At 38.5% G+C, this 16,990-nt stretch overlaps 1 protein-coding gene across 3 annotated transcripts in view; it reads right to left on the bottom strand.

The window, feature by feature from the left end:
- The window catches only part of ARL5A (ARF like GTPase 5A), a 29,186-nt gene that overhangs the window by 8,527 nt on the left and 3,669 nt on the right, over positions 1–16,990 (bottom strand). Inside the window, exons 1-4 of one of the 3 annotated variants that reach the window (XM_006157631.3) lie at positions 5,901–6,013; positions 5,705–5,765; positions 5,174–5,321; positions 2,962–3,045 (exon numbers count right to left, since the gene is read on the bottom strand). In XM_006157631.3, coding sequence (XP_006157693.1) covers positions 2,962–3,045; positions 5,174–5,317 — 228 coding nt within the window. In that variant the 5' untranslated portion in view covers positions 5,318–5,321; positions 5,705–5,765; positions 5,901–6,013. Of the gene's footprint in view, positions 1–2,961; positions 3,046–5,173; positions 5,322–5,704; positions 5,766–5,900; positions 6,014–16,990 lie in introns of those variants that run through there. The other 2 variants (XM_006157629.2, XM_006157630.2) reach the window with 2 other exon arrangements.

Raw genomic sequence — 16,990 nt, 5'->3', positions numbered from 1 at the left:
TTTAAGCCACCAGGTCCGGGACTCAAACCGTGGTCGACTACATGGGAGTCTAGCAACATAGCCATTACGCAAACTGCTGGTCTTGACAATGGGCCAACTTTTTAATATGGAATTCCCCATCAAAAAAAAAAAAAAAAAACCCAGGTCAGACCTATGCTATGGTCTGTGGAAGAGAGCTGGATGCTATATGGCCAACTGTATAGTCTGAATTTTAATGCTGGTGGCTTGAAAAACACCAAGCTCATGTGCATGCATGCCCCAAATTCTGACAGAGTGAAGAAATAGAGAAGAGACTGCAGCATAATCACACCCCCTTGGGGAATGTCCCCCCTTTTTGGTAAGTACATGTGCCCACAGGCAAAAAAATTAAAAAAAAAAAATTCCCAGCTATTGTACCTATTTAAAATATTTAGGAAGGTTGGTCCTGTGGCCTAGTGGTTTAATCGAGCTGGATTCTACATGGTCAACCATGTGGTTCTGAGTTCTGAACCCGATAGTCTGAAAAATAAATCAGGCATGTTTATGTGTATGCTCCAAATCCTGACAAGGTGGAAAAATGGAACAGAAGGTATTGCAGCATGCCCATGCCCCACCAAGGGTTGCTTTCTCCCTTTCCCTCTCTGTGCATATCTCTTCTTTTTCTGGCCAGTGCATGTACCCTTTGGCAATCAATCAATCAATCAATAAGAACATTTGTGAAAAATCTTCCTTTGCTTTTCATTATATAACCTTAAAACCAATCATGTATTATAATAGAAGAAAACATATACTGGATTAAGGATGCTCACCAACCTAACTTAATAAGAGGTCAAAATATAATGTGAAAAGGTATCTTTTGTACATAAGTCATTTGAAATACTTTCACTTAGAAATACTTTCTGCACATTACAGATTTCTGTTCTGATGAGTCTAAAATGTATTTTAGTTTAGTCAAGGAGATGAGTAACAGCAACTGCAAGACACACACACTTAGCATCTCCTATATGCCATATACACGTCATTTTGCTTCTCGAAGCTTTGTGAAGATAGTTCCTAGATGTTGAGTCATTCTGAGTAAAACTTCAGATTCTAGTATTTAGAACTAGTATTTTTAAATTAATGAGCTTAAAAGTTCTATGCTTTATTTAAAATTAAGCTTTAAGAAGTATTTTTAAACTTTCTTTAGCTCTGTATTTTGTAATGCATATAAAGATTATCAGTAATGATGATGACAAGATTTTGCTAGTTAATGTATTATGTATGAAATATCCTACTAAATCAGTGTTTAAATTTATTTTTCATTCACACATTCTCTTTATTTGATCCATCTGTCCCTGTCGAAAACTGTGCCTACTTGGCTCTTCTTGATCCTATCCCCATGGCTTATTCTAGCTCTGTATTTCATCTTTGATTCCCTTCTTCTCTGGTAATCTCCCTATTCAGACTCCTTTTACTTTCTAGCTAGATCATACTTATGTATTATTCTTTTTTCTTTCCGTAATAAAGAGCCTGAAAAAGGAGAATACCTAAATTGGGGGCAGAATGTGGCATAGTGGTTAAAACACTGGACTTACCCCCATGGCCAACCATGGTTATAGTCTTGGACCGGGAGGCTTTACTCATGCCAGACACGTATGTGTGTGTGCCCTCCCAAGGAGGAGAATGGAGGAGAGATTGCTGCATGGCCACCCCAGGAGGTGATTTCTCAATCTCTCCCTTACTGTCTTTCTCCAGTGAGCACACATACCTATGGCAAAAACCTTTAAAAAAAAAAAATCTAAATTAAAATCCTGGCTTTTAAAATGCAGGTCAAGTCACACAACCCTTCTGGGCTAAAGGGACTCATCCATTACAGATAAGGTTAAGTAACCTGCCCAACTCAATGCCCCCCACTGGTATAATTCAAAGACTTTGTTTGAGCCCTACTGATCTTTTCATACTGGTGCAAATTAGTCAGATACAGTAAAAATCAAAAACAGAAGCTACCGGTTAACCAAAGTCTCTTTTACCAAAGTGTTCATAAAATAACCCTTTAAAATAAACTGAAGAATCCTGCATTTTTGCAAAACAAAAACAGGGAAAAAAATACTTAAAGCAAACTACAAATTAATATTAAAATTAATGTAAAACTTCATTACAAAGGTATCTCAATCTTCTTGGGCTTCACAAAAATTCCACTAAAATGTAAACAAATATATTCTATACATCTAAATAGTGTTTTTTTCTACTTCTACCTATAAACATGAGTTGAAAAGTGGCCATCTGTAATAAAATCCAAATTCTACTACAGAATGTACATAATTTTATAGTTTGTATTATCATTACAAACTTCACACTGTCAGTTTACTTGATTTTCAATTATGTCACCAGTAGTATTTTTCTATTTTTCAAGGACTAAGGAAACAAGACTAGTGATCACATAGCTTTGTTTGGTCCAAGGGACAATAGCAAGGAAACCCATGAGAAACTACATTTAAACAGAAGGGGTATTCACAAAGTTTGTGGGAGATCCATGTTAAGAAGATTCATGTTATGAAGAACAAAATTTTGCACTCAGATAAATGTGTACTTTAATTCAATTTTCCCATGAACTTTTTAAAGTCTCCCATATTACTTTGATAACTGAGTAAAAATGCAGAACTACTATGCACCTAAATGCTTTAAAAATCTCATTTCCAATGATAACTACTGTACAATTAATCCATAAAAGCCTTTTATAGGAATTCTTTTTGCCTAGGAAAACTTCTAACCTGAATTAATCTAGTATAAGTACAGTAAAGTTCCACGATTGGCTCCACAGTCTTCCTGATGCTTCCAGATTCACTTCCAATTTGAAAACTGTCAAAATAGCAAAGTAGGTATGGCCAGCATATATGTAATTAAAAAAAAAAAAGAATTTAAAGAGCATCCTCATGAGAAACTAGGAAAAAGAAATGTGATGCAGATACTGTCCCGAACACTGAATGTAAAAAGACCACTTACTTCATGTGCTAACATTTTATACAGTTCTTCTCTGGTCACAGAAATCCTTTCTCTGTCTGTACTGTCCACAACAACTATTACGAACTAAAATAATTATCAAAAAAAGGGGAAACATTAGTAATTATATAATTTGATATCAGTAAAATTTATAAAGTACTTACTTGGTTCACATGCTATTAATATCAAGAAATTAGAATATTATCCTATTGTTAGAAAACCAGAGATCTACTATACATTGTGAAGACTAAAGATCAAAACTGTTGCTTATTCAAATATGTCCACTTATTCTTAAAATAAGGGATAAGAGTATATGATGCTAACAATCTAACAAGTATAAAACCTGTTTGTTTTCTAATTAGTATCTTAAATGCTAATAGGCCTATATCCATCTATTTGCACTATAAAATGAGTAAGAAAAAATATGCTATGGTCCCAAATTTAACTCAGACAGATATTTATTAATAAACCTAAAAGGGGAGTGTGAGTTCCTTAAAAAGCCAACAAGTTACAGTAAATCTGTATCTAAGAACAAGCTCTCCGTTTACATAAATGGCACTTGCTACCTTTGAGCATAACTCTTCTGAACAGATGATGGGAACAACACCAAAAGATGTGATGAAAGACCTGCCAAAGCTCTTTGTGGGACTGAGTTCCACCGCACCTCTCCCAAAACTCCATGAGTGTTAAAAACCAAGAGAAACAGGAGCGCATGTAGAGTTAACTCACTTTATGATGGCATTCACGATGCTCAAGTTTTTCTGACTCCCTATTACTAACAGGCATTCTTTATTTTTTAGAATCAGATCTTGATTTCAAGTAAACCTCTGTGATTTTCAGGGTATTTTTCTTCATATTTTTTGAATTTTGCCATATATATGTTATATACTCAAAGAGAGGGAGAGAGACAAAACACTCACTAAAGGGGTGTGGTCACACCACAATCCCTTCTTCATCACTTTCCATGTGTGTGGGGCATGCACACACACCTGCCTGGAGTGTTTCTCAAGCTGCTGGGGCCAGGATTCAAAACAAGTGGTAGGCCATGTGGGATCCAGCTCCCTGATAGCCACCAGGCAACGGGGCTTGCCCCAGGGTCTTTTTCATTCTTCATATTTCATCAACCATAAAAGGTGGATAAGAGAATTGCAACTTTACCTCTTTTTCTCACTTGATACATTACTGAAAGACCTGTTCTATTCCAATCAATTTTAACAAAGCTATTAATTTTCAAGGTGTTGCCATAATTTTGATACTTGAAGCACTTTAACTATATACGTATATAAAACATAGATGCTTATTATTTGCATAAATATTTCTTTATCTTAGGGGTACCATATATACCTTTGTAACTTAACCATATACTTAGTCACTGGAAAAGCCATGACATGTTTTTGCATAGCAAAACAGAACAAATACATCATGACCTTTCCAAGAACCTAATATAGCTTCCCTTGATGACTTAAAAGTCAGCTTTATGTACGTTCAGAATATACTTCGTAAAAAATGTTTTATAGGGACCAGTTGTTAGCATAATGGCTATGTCGCTGAACTCCCATGTAGTCGACTGGTTCGAGTTCCAGACCTGGTGGACTAAACTCACGCGTCGCGCATGTGCGTGCATGCCCAAAGATCCCGAGAGGAGAATGGAGGAGAAAGGATTGTGGTGTGGCCATCCCCCCCCCACCCCGAGGGCAATTTCTCGCTTTTTATGTCTCTGTCTCTCTGACAAGCGCACATGCTCTAGAGTAAAAAAAACCTCTCCGGAAAAAAAAAAGAAGAAAAAAATGTTTTATAATCAAATGAAAAAAAATTATTTAACATGCAATGGTGTTGCATAAAATAACAGTAAAACTTTGGCTAGCATTCAAACCATCAGAGCCCTCTCATTTAACTAGAATTTTCTCTACTTAGCCAAGCATAAATAGTAACAGAAATGAAATTACAAATGGTGAGATGGGAATCATCAGGAAAACTACTTAAGACAAGTTCTAAGTACAATCAGACTAATCAACCACCAATTCTCCCTACTGAGGTTCAATGACAGCAGATATGCAAAACAAATGATCCTAGCAGGAAATGAAAGAGTCCACTATGCTTAAACTATAAATAGTCACAAAATGTGGTATTTTAAAAAGATTATCTGTGAGGATTCAAGTGTAGGTGTTCCCTAAGCATTCTATACACAGAAATTTTAGAATATTGAGAAACATACCTCTGTGTTAGTATAGTAAGTGTTCCAGGAAGAACGAAGAGATTCTTGGCCACCAATATCCCACATTAGGAAACGTGTATTATTAACTACTATCTCTTCTACATTACTTCCTATTGTAGGGGATGTATGTACAACTTCATTCATAGAACTGGGGGAAAAAGTTCATACATATTACAATTGGCAAAGAAAGGTTGTTTGAATATTTTTTCAAGAGACAAATCAACAAGATTTCCTTTTATATTCTATAACCAAACATCCATTGAACTAACTCATAACATCAGCGACTTAAGCATTTAAGCAGAACTGAAATAAGGTAATCTGGAATATTCTAGGTCATTCCATGAAACCATATAAGTATTTTTCTACTCTAAAGGAAAGAGCTTTAGTACAAAACAACTGAACATGTTCACTGCTCTCTGTCAGGAGTTCCAGATCTCTACAAACAATTGTTTAATGCTTTCATTGATCAAAGTATTACCCAGGCAGAAAATGTAATTAGGAACAATTAAGTTTAAGGAACTTAATACTTACAATTGGTAAAGGATGGTAGTTTTCCCTGCATTATCCAGCCCAACAATGATAACTTTGTGCTCTGAAATAAAGAAAATGCCAGTGATTTCTTCATTATAAACAGGAAGAAAAAATCTCTTATTTCACTCTTCTATCTATTATATAATTCATTGTGTGGCATTTTAATACTTCCTTGGCTCTCAAAAGAATATCTTACCAAAACTAGCAGAAGTATGCAATCAGGGGGACCGGCAGATGGTGTCATGGTTACATCGCTGGACTTGCTGGACTCCCACACAGTCAACCACAGTTAGAGTCCCAAACCTGGTGGCTTAAAACTCATATCAGGCTCGTGTGTGTGCATGCCCAAGATCCCAAGAGAAGAGTGGAAAAGGGACTGCAGCATGGCCATCCCCCTGGGGGGATCTCTCCGGCAAGCGCATGTACCCTATAACAAAAATCTTCCTAAAAAAAAAAGGAAGTAGTATGCCATCAGACAGACAGACTTACCTTCCCTTCTCTTCTCTCCTCATTCCACACAGAAAAGTCATCCTTTCAACCTCCTCCTAGGAAGCCAGCACTATATTCTTTCTATTACTATGAACCCTTACTCTAAGTAAAGCATCCCAGGACCCAGCAAAGAAAAAAACATACCAACGCATGTGTATGGGTGGCCAAAATCCTGAGAGGAGAGTGGTGAAGGGACTGCAGTGTGGCCATCCACTGGGGGGTGATTTCTCACTTTCCCCTGACTGTCTCTCTCTGGTAAGTACAGGCACCCTATGGCAAATATCTAAAACTCAAAAAACAAACTACTACTACTACTATTTCTCAGGGCTGAGTAACAATGAAAATATAACACAGCAGGGGCCAGTATATGGCATGAAAGTTAAGGTCCTATACTCCCACATGGCCAACCAGGGTTTGAGTCCTGGACCCAGTGGCTTGAAAATCATGCTAGATGCATGTGCATGGATACCCCAAATTCCAGGAGAATGGAGGAGAAGGGACTGCAGCATGGCCATCCCCAGTGGAGAGTGATTTTTCCCTTTCCCTCTCTATCACTAGTGAGCACACGCAACCTATGGGAAAGAAATCTTTAAAAAGAAAAAAAAAAAAAAATCACACACCAGCACATTCCACCAAGAAAGACAGTGCCTAACCTGTGTTCCCAAATCTCTTCTAAACTCCAGTCTACCTTAGTGGACTGACACAGCACCACTAAATGTATACAAAATCCAATATTCAAGCCTGTTTCCATTTAAATCTTACTTAATTTGCTTAATGGTAATATCATTCATTCAGATGTCCTGAATGTTTATTAAATTTTTGCCTCAAACTCAATATCTAATCTGTCATCAAGTTCTGTGTATTCCACCTCAAAAATGTATCCTGAACCTGCCTCCTCCCCACTGTACTAGTTGAAGCCTTCTTCATTCTCCTATTTTAAGACCTTCAGTAAGTGGCAAATCTCTAAACCACCTTTTCTGTTAGAAAAGGTAAGAGAGTAATTTTCTGCAATAGAGCTGATAATGCCAAATTGTTACTTGAATTACAGCTCTCCATTTTGAAAGGAAAACAATACTAGTCCTCAGCCTTGCAAATTAAGTCAGTTGTAACCAACTAGGCTTCAGCTGGTCTCTCACTACACCTTTATCTAAATTGAAGTTCAAGCCTCTGTCCCTACAGAAAGCTGCACATATGTTCACAGCAAACACTTCTCTACCTCTACTCATGGTTTCTCCTTATGCTGGAATTATCTTGTCACTCTCCATTTAAAGAATTATTCTTTTTAAAAATTTTAATTATTATTATTATTTGCTATAGGACACATGTGTTCACCAGAGAGAGACACACAGAGAGAGGAAGAGGGAGAGGGAGAGGGAGAGAGAGAGAGAGAAAGCTACCAGGTCCAGGCTCAAACCACAGCTGGTCTTGTGGGAGTCCAGCACCTTAACCACATGCCACCTGCTGGCCCACCCCACTAATCTTTTAAGGTCTAGTTTTCTATGAAGAATCATTTTCTCCGTTTTTTTTTTTTCCACACTACTTCTAACAGCACTTTTCATAATTATTTATCAGGGCCAGCAGGTAGTGTGTTGGTTAAGGTACTGAACTCCACATGAACAACCAAGGTTTGAGTCTTGGACCTGGTGGCTTAAAAATCATGTCGGGCGTCATATGTGTGTGTGTCCAAAATATCAAGAGAAAAATGGAGGTGAAGGGGTTGTGGAATGGCCATCCCCAAAAGTTTGGGGGTTGATCTCTCACTGCCCCTCTCTGCGAGCACAACGTGCCCTGTGGTTAAAAACATTAATTATTTACCAGTGTACTAATCTCAGTTTATTATGTCACCCTTCAACTATTTAATACATAGAGCACATAGTAATCATCTTCATACTTCTAGTGACTACAACTCTTCCAGGCACAAGGTAGGTAGATATTCAGTAAATGAATAAATAAATAATAAATGTTGAGGATTAAAACTTCAGAGTAAGGAGATGTTTATGATACAAATGGTAGGTGTCTTAGAAATAATTGCTGCGTTTGGCTCTATGAGTAGCACCATGGTGGTTGGCAAGAATAAGCGCTTTACGAAAGGCGGCAAAAAGGGAGCCAAGAAGAAAGTTGATCCATTTTCTAAAAAAGATTGGTATGATGTGAAAGCATCTGCTATGTTCAACATAAGAAATTTTGGGAAAACACTAGTTACCAGGACTCAAGGAAACAAAATTGCGTCTGATGGCCTTAAGGGCCATGTGTTTGAAGTAAGCCTTGTAGATCTGCAAAACGATGAAGTTGCATTTAGGAAATTCAAGCTAATTACTAAGGATGTTCAAGGCAAAAACTGCCTGACTAACATCCATGGCATGGATCTCACCCATGATAAAATGTGTTCTATGGTCAAAAAATGGTAGACCATGATTGAAGCTCATGTCGATGTCAAGACTACCGATGGTTATTTGCTTCGTCTCTTCTGTGTTGAGTTTACTTAAAAAACACAACAATCAGATACAGAAGACCTCTTACGCCCAGCATCAGCAGGTCCACCAAATCTGGAAGAAGATGATGGAAATCATGACCCGGGAGGTGCAGACAAATGACTTGAAATAAATAAACTAATAAACTAATAATAAACTAATGCCAGACAGCACTGGAAAAGACAGAAAAGGATCGCCAATCCATCTACCCTCTCCATGATGTCTTCGTCAGAAAAGTAAAAATGCTGAAGAAGCCCAAGTTTGAATTGGGAAAACTCATGGAGCTTCATGGTGAAGGTTGGAGAACTGGAAAAGCTACTGGAGATGAGATGGGTGCCAAAGTTGAACAAGCTGATGGATATGAACCACCAGTTCAAGAACCTGTTTGAAGTTCAGACTTTTAATAATGACAAATAAAAAGTTCTATTGTGACAGTTTCCATCTAAGCATTCTTTTTAAATAACCTGGTGAATCAGATATTCTGATTTGATAATGAAATTTTTTGACCTGTATGAGTTTTATTAGTTGAAAAGGGGGGAGAAAAAAGAAAAAGAAATAATTGCTATTAATATAAGAGGGGAGTTCCTAATGTTATATATGTGCCTCTTATTATACAATCCATTTTTATCCAGTCACCTATTTCTTAAAAAAAAAAAAAAAAGGTCTCAGAAGAACTTGACCATCTTCCTCATACAGGTTCTCAAGAATCATTTTAAAGATGTAGAGATTGATATAGTTAATCTTCAGTTATGATTAGGGTGAAGAAACTGAGAAAATCCAAAATATCGGGTCATCAGAAAAGTCATGACATGTTTTTTTATGCAAAACTGTGTCATGACTTTTCCAATAACCCAATGCAAAGGTGATATCTGCTGAAAACAAAGAGTTAAAAATATGTAGAGAGCATGCTAAGACAAACTCAACTGAATCACCACCGAAAGGCCTCATCAGGTGACATTGTTCTGGTGAATTTTTCCTACTGTATGGCCCTTAGTTTCTCAGATCCACAAACTCAATCTTGCTACTATCACAAAACAGATAGAACTCAGCTAAAACAAACTCACAGAATTGACTAATACGTAAATAAGAATGCCCAATGAGTAATATACAACAAGACCAAAGGTTTAACACTGCCTGATGGTTGGCTCCATAGGGCAAAGGCAATGTGCTGGAAGCCAGAACTCACATGGTAACCCTAGTTCCAATCCCTGGCCCAGTAAGCCTGAAACATACCAAGAAAACACTCCAATGCCCAAGATTCTACAGGATTAAAGACTGGAGGAAGGGGATCATGGAATGACCAGACACTGTGGAAGTGCTACTCTCTTTCATTCACTTACTCTCAAGTGCATCTGCACACATTCTATCATAAATAAAGAAAAAATATTTGGGCCAGCCAATGACATGGTGGTTAAGGCGGATACCTCCCACATGGCCGACTGTATGGTTCAAGTCCTGGATCCAGTGCTTGAGAAACATACCAGGTTTGGAACCAGCAGTTAGTGTAATGGCTATGTCCCTGGACTCCCACGTAGTCAACCGCGGTTCGCATCCCGGACCTGGTGGCTTAAAACTCACGCCAGGCGCGTGTGCATGTGTTCCCAAGATCCCGAGAGGAGAATGGAGGAGAAGGGATTGCGGCGTGACCATCCCCCCGGGGGGGGGGATTTCTCGCTTTCTGTCTCTATGTCTCTCTCTCGGTCTGGCGAGTGCACGCACCCTATAGCGAAAACCTCCCCCCCAAAAAAGAGAAAGAAACATACCAGGTCCATGTGTATGCCTGCCCCAAATCTCAAAATGAGAAATGAAACTGAGGCATGAACATCCCCCATGACAGGTGCTTTCTCACTCTACCAGCCCCTACCCCATGAGCACATGCATCCTCTAGCAAACTGGAAAAAAAAAAAGAAAAAGAATTTTTAAATTGTCTCACAAATATACTCTCTACCTGAGGAAAAGTAAACAGTATTACTGAATAAACATCAGAAGATGACTTGGGGATCATAGACTCCCAACAAAGGAAGTGCTACAGGCTATGATGAACAACGAATCCATCTTTAAGGTAAAGCCACACATGCACTAGAGTAGGGTCAGACCACTGAGCTCTTGGGACAGAGTACTTTCTACTTAGGAGTTTTTAAAGAGTATGACAACACTGGCTCCCGAATTACACATTTTTCTATGCTCCCAAACTAAGCATTTTCCTTTTAATGACATATCTCTTCTTCAGTTCTACTAATACAAGCACCTATAACACTTTAACATGACCAGGATTCAAATCAGACTACATTCTGATCTCTGACTAGGATGAAAGTTTTTAGCTTCCCACGTGAATACTGATTTTAATTATAGCATCCTCTAAAACATCAGCTATTTCTAAGTTCCAGGTATACATTTTGCAACCACACATATGCTTTCCTACACATATATTAGTTGCAGGACAAAACTGAGACAGATTTGCCAACGTTCAGGAAGAAAATACAATTACTCTGACTAATGAAAAGAAATAATACTCTAAAAACAGTAAAAAATTAAATAACGAAGCCAAAAGAAAATGATATAGGCAAGACCCTAGTACATATTATTATACAATTTATACAGAATGACTATAAAATCATGTGTAAATAATATATACAGAGACCACAAAATACAAAAGAACACTTTCTTACAAAGACCTTAATCGCTTAAAGAGGTTAAACACTCATTCTAACCATGCTACCATTTTTCAAAACAGTTTGCTACTATTCTTTTGTAATTGCTTTCAGAAAGTACAGTACACCCTTTTGAACATTCCCAATGGCAGCAATTCCCTTTCAATTTCTGAAGGTGAATTTGATTAAAGAGAGAAGGGAGCCAGTTGGTATTATCTTGATCATAAAGTAAAATATGTCTGAAATAAGTGCTACCTTTTGCTGGTGAATGAGTTATGATTTCTGAATAATAAAAATAATTTTATAACGTGTCTCCAAAGAAATTCTAAAAGGCATACCAAAAGGTATGGTAACAGCAGGACATATCAGTGGAAAATTACCCATCCTCCTAAATGAATAGCTCTAGAGGTAAAAACTCTCATCTGGTTTCAGTACAGGTGTTTTCTAAAGTGGTCTCCTCATTTTAGTCATGCCCTTAGACCTTATTTCCTGATTTTAAACTAAGTGCTTTTCTGACACTTCTATTTAAAAAGTTAGCTAGGCAAAAAAAAGCCCTAAAGATTCTTTATCATACTTAGCCATCAAGTAAACATGGTAAGGTAAAGTTGCTCTGAACAAAACCACGGTGAAATAACACATAGATATACATGGAGATAAGGGGTAGAAGAGGCTCATACCAGAAGATTTCTCATCATACAAGTTAGCTCTCTGCTGAGGAAAGGATGGACTTCACAGTTTCAACAGGCACTGTCTTTTATAGTCACTGTACAGCATGAAACAGCGAATCCATAAGCTGACACTGATGTTTTAACATAACCTGTGGTGGACACCAACTTAAAACTGTTGTATGTTTTCCTCAGCAGTGCCTAGAAATAAAGATAACACACCAGAGACAAAAAGAATGGTGGATGATGACACAGGGTGGGAATGCCAAAGTCTGGCATGACGGAAAATTGACAGAGAAAAAGAGCGCCGGAGATGGTGATAATATTTATGTAATGACACAACTAGCCATGGACTTTAGGCAGAGAAAGAAATCCAGCATGGCCCTACAACTGAAAGTCCTAGTAGACAAAAGGTTAGGGTTAGCTGACAAGGGAGAGCATTAAAGATGAAAGATTAAAAAGGTTATGGATAGAGGCACTTCAACGCCTGAAGTCTGAAACCTTGATGGTCCTATATCCTTCCATGTATGTTCTACCTTAAAGTGTAAGTGAACAGAGCTAAGACCATTGGATAAGCATGATCAAAAAGGATGTATATGGCAAAATGTGGTTAAAGTCTTAACCCAATGCCAAATTCCTTTCTCAATTTACCTACTAAAAAATTGAAAAACTCATCTACTCAGTCTCCAGAACGTGTCATGGACTTTCCATTAATTGTGGTCACACCATTCTCTACACAGCAGACAACCTCTTTTCTTCTGCCAATCTAAGTTCACGAATTCCTATGTTATCTATAAATGCGTAAATAAGCAAACATACATCCAAACTCTCAAGATTAAAATCGATTTCTAAAGGTAATCAAGGGAATGCAAACTAACACATTTAACAGATAAGGGTTTTTTTGGTTTTGCTTTGTTTTTGTACTGGTTAACATAATTCAAAAGAAAAAAAAAAGAGTCAGAACTTACCATGTGTAGAATCTGGAAAATGTCTAAGGAGCTAGGCACACACGCTGAAGAGCAGCCTGAGGCCACTTCAGAGGACTATTTCAATGAAGAGCCCATAACTCAGGATTTTTACATTTTTACCCTTCCCGAACATCTACCAGCCATGCTCATTACCAATCTCTAACTGCTCCCTCCCAAGCCTTACCTCTATTTTAGTTTGTTTTTGCAATAAAGCACTAATGACTGTTTTTAACAACTTCCTAAATCTAAGACATAAACTATAAAATTAAGACATAATTACGTAATAAGCTCAAAGATAAAGGCATCAACTCAATGGTAACAAACTAATTTATTCCCAATAACGGAGTTAGATTATTCACACTTTTGTAGTAAATCAACTTCCTTTGAACATTCTCAGCTTTTTCCACCCTAGCCTGTTCATCTCATTAACAAGATGGAACAGCATTCTACAGAAAACATAAATCTGTAACCAAAAATTGTTATAATGCACCTCAAAAACTCTACAGAATCTAAAATATAATATGTATAATGAGATAGTACGGACAAATGAAATAAAACTTTCAACCACTCTAACTCTTTGATACATGTGAATCATCACAACTTCAGTGCTTAGTACACTTTCTATGCCACAGCATTGCTACATTTACTCAGATAAGTCAAAATAACTATATGCTGGGGCCAGCAGGTGACATGGTGGGTTAGAAGCAGAATTCCCACATGGCCAACCATGGTTTGAATCCAGGACCCGATGGCTTGAAAAGCACACCGGCGTGTGTGCATGTGTGCCCAAAATCCTGGGAAGGAATGAAAGAAAAGGGATTATGGTGTGGTCATCCTTCCTGGGGGTTATTTCTCACTTCCCCTCTCTCTGTCTCTCTTTGGTGAGCTTAAGTATCCTATGACAAAAACCTAAAAGACAAAAACCAAAAAGTATACATGCTACTGTACTGCTTTGATTGAATTTTAGGTTATTTGGCTGCAGCTTACCAATCAATACTTTTTTTTGTTATGAAAATGCTTCTGGTTTCTCATTTCCCTTTTCTTTTTTTTCCTTTTCTTTTTTATGGTTTTTGCCATAAGGTGCCTGTGCTCACCAGAGAGAGAGAAACAGAGACAGAGAGATATAAAGTGAGAAATTACTCCCCTGGGGGGATGGCCTACCACAATCCCCTCTCCTCCATTCTCTTAGGATTTTGGGCACACAGCACACACACATGCCCATTATGATTCTCAAGCTGCCGGGTCCAGGATTGGAACCACAAATGGCCATGTGGGAGTTCAGCACTTTAACCACTATGCACCCGCTGGCCCCCCTTTCAATTCCTTTTTATATACTCAGGCAGCCTACCAGTTCTATTTATTGCCAGTTTCTAAAAGTTAATATATCCCTCCAATTGTGAGCCAGTAACTTAAGGGGAAATAAAAGTCATTGTAGAGACTTTCTACTATTGTAAGTCATAGAAAATCAGAAAATACAAACACGGAGGCAAATAAATTAGGAGTCATCCTGTCACATCATATCCAAACTACTGCCAAACCCCATCAGTTTTATGTTGCCTGAAACAAAAATATCCATTTGCTGTATTCACTACAGTTCTCTCAGTCTGTAACACAGGGCTTGGAATAAAGCATGTGCTTAAAAAGCATTTTGGGCGCTAGCCCCATGGCCTGGTGACTGGGGAAGATGGATCCCACACAGTCAACTGCATGGTTCAAATTCTAGTCCCAGACATTTAAAAAACACAGTGTGTGTGTGTGTGTGTGTGTGTGTGTGTGTGTGCCCAAAATTACAACAGGAGAGAGAAATGAAGAAGAAATTGTGACATGACCACACCCCAAGGGGAGAGTTATTTCTTCCTCTCCTCTTTCTCTCTGGCAAGCACATATGCCCCCTGGCTAAAAAGATTTAAAAAAAAAAGTATTTTTGAATGAATAATACATCAGATTTGAAAGAAATAAGGCTAGGAGAAATACATCTGATCAAGTCCCTTTGTAATAAAAACTGAATTTTCAAAGGGCTAGATAGGAGTGCAGCAGTAAAACCCAATGTGCTATGAGGCTGACCATGTAAGAATTCTCCAGGTTCACATTCAGAGACTTCCCTCAACATGTCATAGGTGTGCCCATGATCTGAAGCTGGCTGCGGCTGGGAGTAGATCATGGCATTAGGATCCTGATTGATTCTGTCTTTGTCTCTTTCTCTCTTTCTCTTTCTTGCTCATGGAAGAATTAAAAAACATACAAAACAGGTGTAGTAGTTGTGACGCTGGACTCCCACATGGCCAACCGTCATTCAAGTCCCAGACCTAGCGGCTTGAAACTCATGCTTTGTACATGTGCGTGGGTGCCCAAAATCCTGAAAGGAGAAGGGATTGTGGCATGGCCATCCTCCCCGGGGGACAGGTGGGGAGTGAGGTGTGATTTCTCACTCTCTCTGTGTCTCCAAGGAGTGCATGCACCCTATAGCAATTATCTATTTAAAAAAAAAAAAAAAGAGGAAAACAAAATTTAAAAATACACTTCTATTTATAGCAATGCTGATGAAAATTTCAGGGAAAAATAAACTTTCCTTTTACATTAAGAGGTTGCTAAAGAAAAAGCACTGAGTATAACATGGCAAAATTAGAAATCCAATCAAGAGATAGAAGCCATGCAATAATTCGAGCTTGGAATGTTTAATCAAGAGATAGAAACCACGCAGTAATTCGAGCTTGGAATGTTTAATACAAAGAAAATAACTATTTATAGTCAGAGTGATTAGGAATAGGCCAATAAGAAAAAAAGAAGAACACACAAATATTACAGGAATGACAAATGCAAGGTACACCCACTACTGGGGCTGAGATAAAAGTTCCTCCAATCCCCTCAAGACGGAGATGCAGACCTTGCTGCACCCCACTGAATGGCAAGTAGGTGCCAGTGGAAAACTCTCCCTCTCTAGGGTGCTGGAAAAACTTCATTGGTAGTTATTTATCTAGCAGCCACCCATAAACCAGCTGGGGAGGTGCTAGGGGAGGTGCCGGCTTCTGCCGTCCACTATCCAGAGCAAGAGCTGGGTGCTGGACAAAGTATCCATGCTGTAAGCAGAGCCCATCAAGAGAGCACACTACCACCAAGAGAAACCCTCTTTTTCCTGTGGTGTCCCTCCAGAGCTGTCTATTGATAAAGCTTCACATTGTGACAACAGGCAAAGGAAAAATATTTAAAGGATCCAGTTGTATTTCCATGTGTCAATACTAAACGGGTTTATTTGGAGCTAAATGTCAATAAATTGACAAGCAGACAGCCCGCCCCTTGGCTACTCAGTTCCACACATACTCCATACACTGAAACAACAGAAGCAGAGGTGACTTCCTCCGCACGTTTCTGCAGCACAGGCAGCTCCCTCCCCAGCACTCATTCACAACTTGTAACTCCTTTCCTTACAACCAATCAGAGGAACAATGCAAGGCTCTATCAATGAGGAGATTCCAAAACTACTTCATAGTTCACATTAGTGTCAGGAAGCTGCTTCTTTCATCTAAGGTGAATCCTTCTTAGGGAAAAAAAAACCCTCCCTTCTTTTTTTTTTAAAGAGCCCTAACTCTGGCACTAGATAATCTTGGTTAAAATCCCAGGTCTGTAACTTTCGCTTGTAGTGCTTTAAGTGAGTTACCTAATGTCCCTTTGCTCCTAGAAAATGGGGAGACTATCTACCTTGTAAGATTGTTGTGGAAGAGTAAATCAACTAATCTGTGTTAAATACAGTCAATAAATTCTAACTGCTATTATTTTATCTGTGGGGATGGAGTATTTTCTGACTGCCCACACTCCAAAGATCCACAAAGACAGAGGGATTTTTCTGTTTTGCTTTCTGCTTTATTCCTACTACCTAACACAGTTCCGAGACCAAACAAATGCTCAAAATGTGTTTCATAAAGGTCATAAGCCTTTCTGGGACCAGCAGTTAGTGTAATGGCTATGTGTCTGGACTCCCATGTAGTCCACGAGTCCCGGACCCGGCAGGTTAAACTCACGCCGGGCGGGGGGGCGGGGGTGCCCA

This window comes from Tupaia chinensis, unplaced genomic scaffold (genome assembly GCF_000334495.1).
Source record: "Tupaia chinensis unplaced genomic scaffold, TupChi_1.0 Scaffold000549_1, whole genome shotgun sequence".
Lineage (NCBI taxonomy): Eukaryota > Metazoa > Chordata > Mammalia > Scandentia > Tupaiidae > Tupaia > Tupaia belangeri.
Note: the sequence above shows the minus strand (reverse complement) of the source record. Positions and strands in the feature narration are given on the sequence as shown.